Genomic DNA, 13,634 nt, shown 5'->3' with positions numbered 1-13,634 from the left:
AGGTAAAATTTGTTTATTGCCCAACGTTCACTTGTTCTGTTCCAATATCGAATACCCCGGTCATTAATCATCGCGTGTAGGAAGGTATTAAATCTATGTAATTAACATGATCCGAAAGGGATCAATTAACTTGTATAATATAATTTCCATTAACAGGTGCGTCGATAATAAAGTTATACAAGATAAATGTATTTGTATATTAATTAATAATAAATGATCATTAATATACAAGTGTTAGCAATTAGGAAACTTGGATAATGCCTGAAAGATACGGTTTAGTTTATCAAGTGATGTCCATACGGAAGAAAGTTCAGATCCATACTAAAGGCACGGATCCCAGGATAAGCGCTTCGAGCATACCAGTGGCGGATCCAAAGGGGGTGCAGGGGGTTGGCGACCCCCATTTTATTGGAAAATTTGTCATTTTCATGTGCATAATTGACACGAAACTAGCACCCTTTCTTCTGAGGAACCCCGGGTGGCATCCCTCCTTTCCATAGTGTCTGGATTCAGATATTTATGTTAACCCCGTTTAAGCGAAGACATTTAAATAGCTGATTCCACAATATCTAAATTCAATGTTTAGTACATTCCTTATAACTAGAAAACGGCAAGAGATATCCGAAATATGATCGATTGAATAATTCAGAGATTTTCATAAGGAATCCAATAAAAATAATTCAGAAATCGGACCAAAAATAAAAACGATTTTTTTTTTGGTGTGGCCCCTTTGACTCCATAATACCCGAAAGAACTTACTTTGACAATTCTTTAATATTCCAAGAGAATTTTAACCCCAATTCGTTAAAAATAATAAGTTTTCGCCTCGTAAATATTTGATGCCAGGAGTAAATAAAATGGCCGTTACTATTTAAAATTCAAATTTGATCTGTATTTCATGATACTCAATAACTGTACAAAGTTTAAAACGACCCTTCAATATCTTCTAAAGAAAAAATATCATTTGGCTAGACCCTTTAATCTCTGTTTCCACTATATAGATGACGCGTTATCTTTAAACAATCCTAATTTCGGGGATTTGATACATCCCATCTACCCAAAGAACTTGAGATAAAGGATACTACAGACACTGTGAAGTCAGCCTCATATCTTGACCTACACTTAGAAATCGATGGTAAAGGAAAGCTATTGACCAAAACTTTACGACAAACGTGATGACTTTTCATTCAGAATCGTCAACTTTCCTTTCATCTGTGGCAACATCCCTTCAGCACCTGCGTATGGAGTGTTCATATCACAACTCATATGTTATGCCAGAGCTTGCCGAAAATACAAAGACTTTTTGAACTCTAACAAATAGGCTTATGGAACAGAGTTATGTTCCTACAAGATCGAAGTCATCACTACAGAAGTTTTAATTTCGTCATATTGAACTCGTGGATCCTTATGGTGTATCCACCTGCACCATGATTCAACGGTTCATAGTTTTCCTTTCCTCGTTTGTCTACCCCGGAATTTTTATGAGCAACTCGGCGGGTGTTTCTAGAAAAGCAGAGGACGCTTACCCTACCAGTGCACCCGATCCATGCTCCCAGTTTTTAGTGAAGTCCGAGTTGCTCATTTGCTTTTGTTACTTTGTAAGTATGATTTTTGTTACTTTATGTTCTTTGTTGTGTATGTCTGTTTTCCATGTCTGGTCTTTGTCCCTGGATTACATTCTTTTGATTACCGCTATAACCTTGGTTCCCTTGATTACTCTTTTTAAAGTTTACATCTGGAAATTTAGGGATACGGACGAACGGAACTCAACTACAATATTTTCAGAGGCTTCAGGGCTTCACATTTACCCATCCATATAGTGTGGCGGGGTATGTAAATTCAGATAAAAATCAATTTATTTTGGTTTTCAAGGGCAATATCTTACAACTTTAACCCAATAGAGACTTTTGTAGGGCTTGAGAGGTAAGTCACCTTCATTTTTCTTTGTCATAGTTTTTGATATATACCTTGGAAAGTGACTTTTCCTCTATGTTCTGTGAATAGACATTGCTGGCATGTTCCCTCAAGACTCAATATTCGAAAACACTATTATAGCTATTAATGAATGTCATGTCAACAGATGATAAACTTGTCCCTGCATTTTCTCGAAAAACACATTAATGGTCGCACTTTTTCTTTGAAATACCTAGAAGACTAACCATCTGATCTACTTACTTACATGGTGGTATTCAGTATGTCACTGGTCGATACGCGGGAATATCTATCATTTTAACAGATCAAAAAGTGTAAAAGTGTCATTTATTAGCAATGTAAAAAGCACATTTATTTAACCGTTAGACTTTGAAAATAGTTTTAATAACAGTCGGGAAAGTCGCCATCCACGTAGATTGGTTGAACTGTCCGAGAACGGATAGGGAAGTTACAAACAGTTTACCCTTTCGGTCTTAAGGTCAATATCATGGGAATTGGAAATATCTCACAACTCATACGTCACGCCAGAGCTTGCCATAATACAAGTTTTGTACTATGAAACAAAAAATTGAGTTATACAAGGGCTGGTATTTGTGGTTCGTTATCGTGCGTTGATATGCTAAATTGACGTTGGAATTGGTAATTGTATGCATCCTTAGTGACGTCAAATTGGCGTAATTTCTCATTCACGCTAGATTTCAAGCTGGTTGGAAGCATACTATTTGCTAAAGATTATTAAAAACCCACCTACCCGTCCTTATTTTTAATATAACAGATACTGCTGTTTGGATTTCCTTTTTTTTCTAATTTCAGGTGCACCTGGTCCATGCTCCCAGTTTTTAGTGAAGTCCGAGTTGCTCATTTGCTTTTGTTATTTTGTATGTATGATTTTAGTTACTGTATGTTTTTTGTTGTGTATGTCTGTTTTCCATGTCTGGTCTTTGTCCCTGGATTACATTCTTTTGATTACCGCTATAACCTTGGTTCCCTTAATTACTCTTTCAGCTGAATTTCCACTGTTTGGTGCCTAGTAGATGTAACAAGTATTGTGTAAATTCAAGCTCGACGGTTACCATCAATGACTGATCGTTATCGACATGTAGAACACTAGATGCATAGGATGGCTCAATAGACTCTGCTTTCTTTACTAATGATACCGAAGAACAATCAGGTGTATATTCAGAGGCGAAACCTCATACTGCAAAATGGGCTTCTTCACTCCGGGATCAACAGGAATCATAAAGCTGACGATTCGTCAAAGTACAACCATAGGGTACTTCGCGCAGTGACATAATTTCGTTGAAACAGTATAACTCGACCTCTGTACCCCAGGGTCCAACATTTCATTCTGACACTTCCGGTTAAATATTCAATGATCTATTTGACAATTTATCGGTATCAACAAGAAGAATACAGATTATACCTATTCAACATTAACTGATAGCGATACGAGGAATCTCTGTATCCCAGGATTCCCCAACTTCCGGTTTAATAAACAAATAATTCTTTAAATTTATATTGAACAGTTCTTGCGTCTTTTCAATTTCAAGTATTGTTTTATATTATATGTGTGTATACAATTTAATTATAATCGTGGCCAATACCGCCAAAAACTTAAACTTGTTTTACTTTATAGCGCATCTTGGATAACTACGCAGACATTTTGTATCGCGCTAGACTCTTCTTGAACAGGGTTATGTTTCTACATGTTGTCAACATGAACTCGTGGATCGTTAGGGTGTATCCATCTGTGCCATAAAAACTGAATTGTTTAACGTGTCATAGTTTTCCCATCTTCTTTCGTCTATCCTGGACTTGACTTTTTATGAGCAACTCGGCGGGTGTTTCTAGAAAAAAATAGAGGACGTTTACCCTACCGGTGCACCTGGCCCATGCTCCCAGTCCGAGTTGCTCATTTACTTTTGTTAGTTTGTATGTATTATTCTGGTTGTTTCATGTGTTTTTATTGTGTGTTGTCTGGTCTTTGTCCCTGGATTACATTCTTTGGATTTCCGCTAAAATCTTGGTTTCGCTGATTGCTCTTACACAATGTCTCCTTAGACCAATACGTTACAATAGGTCTCATAGACGCAGGTTAAACTGCAATAAACTGAAACATCGAAACGACAATGCCACAGTTTCAAACCTGATGACAATGTCTAAAAAAATGGCCGACATCAACTCTTAACTAAACTATGTTTACGGTACCACTCACTAGATTACACGCTATTCTAGAAGAATGTAACAACCAGGGGCACACAACCCAGTTGCTCTGTGGGCAGAGTGCTCTAGCCCCCGGCCAGTGTTCTGAGCACTATTCAGTCGCCTTTTACGACAAGCTTAGCTTTTCATTTGACAACCAGACACACACGGGTTTTACTTTTCTATCCTATACAGTACAATTCCGCATAATCTCATAAAACAAAGAATTTAATTATATGTCTCGGATTCGATTTGTAAGAATGTTTTGTATTAATTTTCACAAAAGAAAACTTTATATAACCAAGATATTACTACATCAAGGTTTTCGATTTTATAAGCTTGTAAAACTTCACATTTTTTTAAAATATGATAAATCTGGCTTAAAAGTGATGATTGAAAGTAAAAGAGCCAGAACACTATTGGTGCTATTTGCACAAAGGTATCAAGGCGTCAAATGAATCAGAGATTTGTGTTAACCCCATTTAGACAAAGATTTAATTAGCTGATTCCACAATATCTGAATTCATAGTAAAGTACACTGTCACTTTCAACTGGAAGATACTGTAGAAAACTTGCTTGTGGGAGATAAGGCACCAAAAAGAGTCCAGTAAGTAAGGCAAGGTGATAGACGTAATCATGAGTATTGATAAAGATTTCACAATACATCAGACATGATTCTACCTTTGTTAATAACGTGCTTATTTTCCATAGGCAGTGCCATTGTGTGCACTCCGGAGCTGTGTAAGAATGTCGTCCAGGAGCCTCTAAACTGTAAAGGGAATGTGATTAAGAACGGAGGGTTCTGTGGTTGCACAGACGTTTGTGCAAGGGTAAGATTTGTGGTTCAATCAAACATTGTCAATCGAATTCCACATTACATATTAAATACTAAAAACCTTTAGTTAATATGTGGAAAAGCTAAAACAAGACTAAAAATCTTTTTGTGTTGTTAAACTATGGGCTATTGCTTCCTCTTGTCAAAACTAGCCTATCTTTTAAATGCTCACGTTAAACTAATCATAATTTGGTGTCTGTACCTTTTTTTTCAGCAAGAGAATGAAGAATGTCAGGCTCACTATATGTTTGGAATAATCCCAGCTGGTTCATGCGACTCCGGCCTAACATGTGTCCAGAATTCTAACCACCCAATGGCTATCGGCAGGGGGATCTGTGTCAATACGGCAAAAGCTGATACAAGTATGTATTCAATAGTTACACTGCACAATGCACAATACCTCAGAAAATTTTAATTTGATGAGAATCCTGCCATTTGATTGGTTTGTTGACAAAAATCAACATTGTTTCAATTGCATAAACTAACTTGCTATTTAGGCCACGCCCACCTTTTACGGAACTACTTTTTGTTTGTCAACATCCGAAACAACGTTTTCAGTCACATTGTAACGTTGAAACGTTTTTGTGACAATAAATTATAAGCTAACTTTATGTCTGTCGGGTTTATGTCAAATTCCTGCTTTAAAAACTCTGTCTTCAATTTTGGAAAATAACTAAGCATCTCCCACTGATGACATGACAGCGTCTTGCCGCTGATTTTAAACTGGCGGCCAATTGTTTACTAGAATTACTACACGGCGGGAAAAATAAAGTTGCTGTTTATTCGGTGTTAATAAAAGTGATGGATATATCATTTTTTAAATTTTTTAATTAAAATATAATGAATATATTCAATTTCTGATTAGTTTATACGCTATAACCTAGTTTGGGTCCGTTTATGCTGAATAATCTGCGAAGCGGATTATGTTTCAGCGTAAGCGGACCAAAATTAGGTTATAGCGTATAAACTAATCAGAAATTGAATACATTCATTAAATAAGCTAGAAACGTGTATAAATAGAAAGTGATGCAAGTTTCGCGTACTACACTTTGCAGGAGAAGATACAGTGGCCAATTTAAGATGATTTGACGGATTATACTGCTGGAAAGTGTCTGTATCAGTAGACTGATCATGTTGCCTCTTGACGTTTTTAAGTAGACGTGAAAGTAGCACATAACTTTTACATTACTAACTCAGTTCCAACATGGTTTTGCCCATGTCGTTATAATTTTTTCTACTATTCATGTGCAGTTGGAAGTGCTAAAACAAACACACACTAGGTCATATATTATTCAGTATAAACAAGCTTGTAAAAGTATACATATGAAACTGAGAGCAAATTAGACATGTTCACTTGAAGATACAGAAACGTGCAGAAATATGCATCTGTTTGAAAAAAAACTTAATAGAACAAAATCGTGTTCTTTTGACCAGGACGAGCGGTGTCTACCACATTGACGGCATGCCAACAGATGAGGCGAGTTCGAATGATCTCAATGGCAATTTGGCAGGGATGGTTCATGCCACAGTGTGATTTGGAAGGCAACTTTAAGCCACAGCAATGTGACAATATAGGTATGAGAATGTGATGTAGTGTAGTGAGGAAGGAACGGATAATGAACGTAAAGCGATTTTTTCAATAAATCATGAATGATTTGCACCAAATGAACACCTTGATCCTCAAATAGCCCGAAGAAATAACCAGGCATTGTGTTTTAAAGCTAGCACCAACATCAAATAAAGTTCTACCCCTTCTTGACTGCACGTAGAAACCGTGGTTCCCCGTTATCATTTAAATTTACACGTGTTCGGTAATTAACGTCGCACAATGTGCAATATAGCATGGTGCTCTGAAAAGTAATAAGACTATATAACAGCAACTCATTATATAAAAATGATTTATATTTTAAATCATCTTCTATCGCAAAGCTAAATATTATTTTCCATGAAAAACAAATCGAAATTATTTTGTTCTTGCTTACAGGTCGTTGTTTCTGTGTGGATACTTTAACTGGTGATGTAGACAAGACTTCCTACGTCCAGAAGACTGACATGATAGCTGGAACCTCCATGTGTACTAATACTAAACGGGAAACCAAACAAACAAAATGTCAGCAACTGAGGGCCATCAGAGGAATATCTTTTGTGATTTGGGAGGGATGGTACATGCCAAAATGTGATGCCATGGGAAACTTTGAACCAGAACAATGTGACAATACACGTATGTTACTAAATATTTGAACAGCCCTTTATTAGGCGCCGACCAGTTTTATACTGGGGATGGGGTGGGGCTGGGATTATTTAAAAAATGAAGAATTTATTCTAAATTTGTGCATTTTTTTTACTCAGCCATGACCAGAAAACTCTTACTCTGGCTGCTGCTGAAATGTATGTTTTTTTTTTTGCATTTACAGAAAAAAATTGTAACTCGACATAAAATCTCATCCCTCCATGGGAAAATTCAAATTACAGGTCTATGGTTAAATAATGTACTTTTCCAAAAGATTTAAAAGAGGATCAGTTAAGAGGGATTTCAGACTATTAATAGCTCATTTCCCCCAGAATTTTCCACATAAATAACGAAATTTCCATACAAAATGGTATGAGGGATGAGAATTCCGACCCCTGATTCATGAAGACATCTGAATCAAAGTGCTGTTAGCACTGGGGTTTTATAAGTCTTCTAAAAGATGTAACATGAACACGAAATAATTTTTTTGGATCAATATATACTATAGTAACTTTTTTTTCAAAAATAGACACTTCTTTCAATTTGAATTTTCCCACCAATTTTACTTGGTTAAAATCGCTGCTCTTTACTTCCTGTAAATTTATCATATAATATTATTGAAGGGATGAATATTTGACTGATAATTGTGTTAAATGGAGCACATTTAGCACATTAAATGCTTCTTGACACATTACTTCAAGAACTTCACTCCCTAAGTGCAAATTTATTACAAAACATCTTTCAAGACTAAAAAGAAGTCTCTCTAATCTTCAGTTTATTTGAAAACTACTTAATTTTTTAGAGAATATTGAGCTGAATAATTGCCAGAAACATATATTGACATGTTATAAAAGATGTATCGAATGATATGAAAGGAATTATATAAGGACTTCATTTTATGTAGTGTTCAGAAACAGTAGGGAATTTCCTGACATGAACCGGCGACATAAGGTATCTTGACCCTAAAAGATCAATAACTCCAAAAAGGAACGCTTATATCTATGCTAAATTGTAATTAGTAATCTTATCTATGCCTCGCTACTTAATACTAATATCCACCTGTGATTTTATTTCAGAACATTGTTTCTGTGTTGATGCTGTTGACGGGACAGTCGATGAGTCCACTAAAGTTCTCGGAAGTGCTAACTGTGCTTCAACAGGACAGTAGATCTGAGCTCACTGATGATTTCATGCCTCAACAACACAATAATAAAAAGAATAATAGTCAGTCATCTTTTATTCTAAACATGGAAATAATCTTTCTCCAGTATACAATAGCCTGGACCTTACCCAACAAAAGAATATATTTTTGCTAAAAGCTTACACGAGAAAGCACGCAATATAAATTACACACATTGTCATGCTAGGTATACCACTACTGAAACAGGAATTAGCTATCAGACAGCAACCAAAATAGCTTACATATGTAAAGCCATACACCTTAAATGAAACCAATCCATCCAGTAGAAGCCCCTATTTTTGTGATGAATATTACCTCTATCATTTATTTATTTATTTATTTTTAATTTATATTTATTTAGACAAGTCAAGCTCATATAATACATTATAAAATACAGTATACATAAACGTACACAGACGAAGACATTACATGAATAAAAATTAGCATTTATATGTAACCTTGAAACTTGTAAAGGATAGCCCATGAAGCCGTACTTATAAAAAAGGCTTCTTTCAATGGGGTCCTTAAAAAGAAAAGAACACATGAAAAATACTTGAATCTTGAAGCATTTCACATTTGCTAAAATATTAACAGTTTATGTAAATACAAATTTATTACATTAAAAAATGACATTTTGTGGTAAAAAATAAATAAATTCATTTTCTTCTCTCCTTTGGCTTCTTCCTTCATAAAGAGTCTAACTTCAGTTTTGAAAGAACTTTTGTTTGTTATATTTTTAACAGAAAGTGGTAACTTGTTCCAAGTTTGTATAGTATGATATGTGAAACTATCTTTACTACATAATTTACAATTAGGTATACTTTAATTTAAATTTGAAGCACTCCTTGTATTTCATTTGATTCAATTTGAAATTTTCACACAAATATTCAGGTGCAGTACCATGGTAAATATTAAAAACATGGTTATTTCTAAGTTGGTTCACTCTGTCTGGCTCCGAAAGCATATTGACACTCAAATTTTTCAAAATTTATGCTTGTTCTGGGTCTCAGGCCGAGAATTAACCTAAGATTTGCAATTTTTTGGCTAATCCCGCCGCTAAACTACTGTACCAAGAGGCACATGAATAATCAAAATAGCATTGTATCAAAGATGCTGACAGTGTTATTCTCGAAACAATATTTGACACTAATTTTTCAAAGAATATAAACTGCGAGATATTTGACAACATCTGTAGCTTCAATTACATGATCATAACATTTAACAGAAAACATTGAGATCTGTTTGATTTTTCTTTTGGGACTCAATAACACACATTCGGTTTTATTTAAACGCAATGATAATTTATTATCAATCAGCCAGTCTGAACACTGCTCTAACACACTTCCTAATGTGTTTGATATTACATTTGGATCTTTATGTGTAAATGATATTGCACTATCGTCTACATATAAAATTAGTTTACATTTGTTATCTATGCTAATTGACATATCGTTCATGTAAGTTATAAATAGCAGCGGTCCCAGAATGCTACCCTGAGGTACACCACAAGTTACATTCACTGGTTCAGACATAATATCATTCACAGACACAAATTGTACTCTTTGCGACAAATTTGAATGAAACCAATCAATTGTATACCCATAACTTTAAGTTTACTATATAATATATTATGGTCGACAGTGTCAAAAGCCTTTTGCAGGTCCAACTTTATCATACCAGTGTACAACCTTTGGCATTGTTTGTTCTCAGATAATCTAACATATAAGACAAGCATCCGTCGAGTATTTTTGCCTAAAACCAGATTGTAAATTATATAACAAATTATTATCTTGTAAAAATTGTACGAGTTGTTTGTAAACACTCTTTTCTAAAATTTTTGATACAATACTTAAAATGATGACTGACCTCTAATTTCCAACTTCTGGAGGACTATTTTTATTATATAGAGGTTTTTGACCCTTGCACATTTCATACTCAGCGGAACTACCCCAGAAGATATAGATTTGTTTATTATTGATGTAATTGGATACTTTAAAACTTTAGTGCCATCCCGTATAAATCTTGCAGGGATTTCGTCCAATCCGGTGCGTTTTGAAGCGTTTAATGATGAAAGTTCTTTAAAAACGAATTCCTCAGACATCCTGGTTGTAAAACTTATGTTTTTGTTATCTGCATTTCTCCTCTTATAAAAATCTAAATATAATTAAGAGGTGACACAATATAAACCTTTTGCTTTAGCTAACTTCTTAACAAGTTCTGATGCAACAGTAGTGAAATAATTATTAATGTAGTCTGCAATAGTTTTCGAGTCGTGACAAAGATCGTTTTCAATTTTAAGAACAATACTAGACTCTTGATTTTTCCCTTTATATCCTAAGTCTTTTAATTTTTTCCAAAACTTTTTTGGGTCATTTTATTTTCTTCAATTTTGTCTGAAAAATAATTAGATCTTGCTCTGTTGACCTCTCTTTGAACTTTATTCCTTTTTTGACCAAACTGTTTGTAATCTTCAGATCTAGAAAACTATTTGTATTGTTTAAAAAGATGATCTCTTTAATCAGATTTAAAATTTCATTTGTCATCCAGGGCTCAATATTTTGTTTTACCCTGATCTCTTTAAATGGTGACACAATATCTAAAACTTAAACACCAGTGAACAACACTCTAAAACTATTCCAACAATCGTCTACTGATTGACCCTCAATACTGATTGACCATTCCATATAAAGAAAAATGGGTAAGTCTCAGGAAACATTAAGTTGATTTCAGACACCAACCAAAATTGCTTACAAGGTATGCCCCATCTATTTCAAGCCACTGACCTATCCATTGTGCGCAGATAATTATGACCAAAAAAATTCAGACAGACAGACAAGGTGATTACAATATATTATCCACTTCTTGAGTATAGGCATAATATATTTTGAACTTCAAGGAAGTATTGAAATACTCTTTCTTCATCAATAGCTTTTTTATTCTACAACAGCACATCATCATCACAACAATAAAACAATCTCAGTCTTAATTTCAATAGAAACATCTGTAAATACAATAGCATAACCCTTCCCCAAAGCTAGTAATGAAATCCATTTCGTTACAGGCAATAAAAAATACTCATGTACATAGATTTAATTTTCACAAACATTCAATGTAATGTATATTATTCCTGTTTAGAAATAATTAAGTTTTCTATAACTTTTGTTTTCTTTTTTATGGATGTCATTGAATCATGTCTGTTCTTTTTGTTTTAATTATACAAGTGCAGAATCAGGCTAGATTTGTAATACTTCACATGCACATAAAAATACAATTGTCTATTAAAAGATCTTTACAATATGGCAGAATAATGGACATAATTTCTCAATTAAACCTTAGAAAATGTCTGAGTAATCTCCCCATGAACTAGTAAACTAATTTCAATAGTGCAAGTAGTGAACTTGCAATGTCAGAAAGAAGAATATTATTGACCATATTTTGTCCATTGACTCTTTCATTTAATTAATTTACTGTAGTGTTATGACACATAGGAGAGTGATTACATCTGAAGAAATAAATACCTAATAACAGGACTTCAAACATTAACATCATTTACTTAATGTGTGTCAAGTCTTCAAAAAATCAAACAAAACTAAAAACCTGAATAATCTGTAAATGCCTCAAAAAATGAGGTACTGAATGGTGGATTAACTTTAGATGTTGTCTACTCAAAAATCCCTGCAAAATTTAAGCAAAACCTGATACGGTATTAATAAGGCAACATTCTGTAATCTATGCATTTAAAACAGACACATTGAGAAATATTATTTAAATTTAAATTATGGAAAGTCAGTACATTACATAAGTTTTCACAAGTGATTTCAAACAGAAGTACTGTATATGATAGGGCAGAAAAAAAATCAACACAGGTAGTATTCAGTCTTATCTTGAACAAGAATTAGCCAGTCACCAGCTATACAGTGGCTGTAAAATGACATAATGGTACTAATCTTAACTCATCTCCAGATTGGAAAAAGTCATATCAGCATTGACTATATTAAAAATCATTTTTGTAATTTTATGACAAGGTTAACATACGACAAGTATTCCTATGCTTTAAACAATCAATCAATAATAAGATGTTTATCTGAACTCTACATGAAAGAAACTTGTATTTAAAAAAATTAAGTTTTCTGACAAAACTTTGAAACCATAGATAAGAAGTATGGCAGATAACCTGTCTTTTATCTATTAAATTTTCATAAAGTATTCTTCTATATCAGTAAATTAAATAAATGACACTGTAAGAAGAGTGCACTTAGCACATAATATGCTTGAAATACTTAAAACCGTCAGATTTGCCTGAGTGTTAGTACCAGTAATCTCCCAAGGGCCACATAGCATCACATTGCCCAGGTGCTATCCGAAAAGAATTTCCTATAGGGTTAAAATGCTATCTGTTAGTCTTAGGAAGGACACTGTTAGTAAATATAGCAATTGAAGGAAAAAGGAAGATATTGCAATGTTTATTTCATATAAAGCTGGCTTGAATGATATCAACTATTAAAATTTCCTCAGAGCACTGTCAAATTACGAATAGAGACACAGATCTTTGAGAGTTGGACTTCAGCCTTTAATGAAGGGAAAAATCTTAATTTTGACTTTAATCAATTAAAAATTAAATTATAAGAATTGCTTTAAATTCAGGTGATGAAGTGTAAACGGCCTTAAAGTTTGTTATTTCGAATAACCTGGTCAAAAATTAAAAAAACAATCCTTAAATAGTTCATTGTTAGTAGAAGAAATCCTGCTCTTGTAATTTATCCAAAGTTGACACTTTTATTTCCAATTAACTTATACTTAGGAAAATAGCTGGCTTAGACAGGAATCAGATTTTCTAAGGTGATGTTGTTATCAGGTTTAACTGTACAATGCAAACATAGGAAATTCTGATTGTAACATATATTTCAAATCTTAACCTTCTGAGAAGTTTTGAAACAGAGATGCAAATGGTTATAAATAAAAAGATAAAAAATGAATTAAAAAAAATGTAAAATTTGATATTAAGTAATTTATAATAAATAAATCAGTATATAATTATTATCAAATTTGTCGACAAAACATACTTACTTTGTATGTTTTATAGAAGGTACATGCATGTATACTTTATAAATAGAATTTCCTGAAATAAATACCTATTAAGGATGAAGTGTTTGGTACTAATGTTTATAGGGCTCCAACTTAAAAAAAAACCATTCAATTTTTATAGTATCTTAGTATATATCGTAATTTGAAGATAACTTTAAAAACCAACATGT

General features: G+C 33.6%; 1 protein-coding gene across 1 annotated transcript; it reads left to right on the top strand.

The window, feature by feature from the left end:
- The first annotated feature begins 4,770 nt into the window (after positions 1–4,770).
- LOC148609312 (equistatin-like) lies at positions 4,771–8,427 on the top strand. The gene is made up of 5 exons (XM_088541616.1): positions 4,771–4,964; positions 5,184–5,331; positions 6,404–6,544; positions 6,954–7,190; positions 8,276–8,427. The coding sequence occupies exons 1-5, from the start codon at positions 4,806–4,808 to the stop codon at positions 8,365–8,367; spliced, it is 777 nt and encodes a 258-aa protein (XP_088397742.1). The 5' UTR covers positions 4,771–4,805; the 3' UTR covers positions 8,368–8,427.
- Positions 8,428–13,634: the final 5,207 nt, after the last annotated feature.

This window comes from Perna viridis, chromosome 8 (genome assembly GCF_037379345.1).
Source record: "Perna viridis isolate PV_CMFRI_1.1 ecotype Kerala chromosome 8, ASM3737934v1, whole genome shotgun sequence".
Lineage (NCBI taxonomy): Eukaryota > Metazoa > Mollusca > Bivalvia > Mytilida > Mytilidae > Perna > Perna viridis.
The sequence above is the reverse complement of the archived record's forward strand: the minus strand, read 5'-3'. Positions and strand labels throughout refer to the sequence as shown.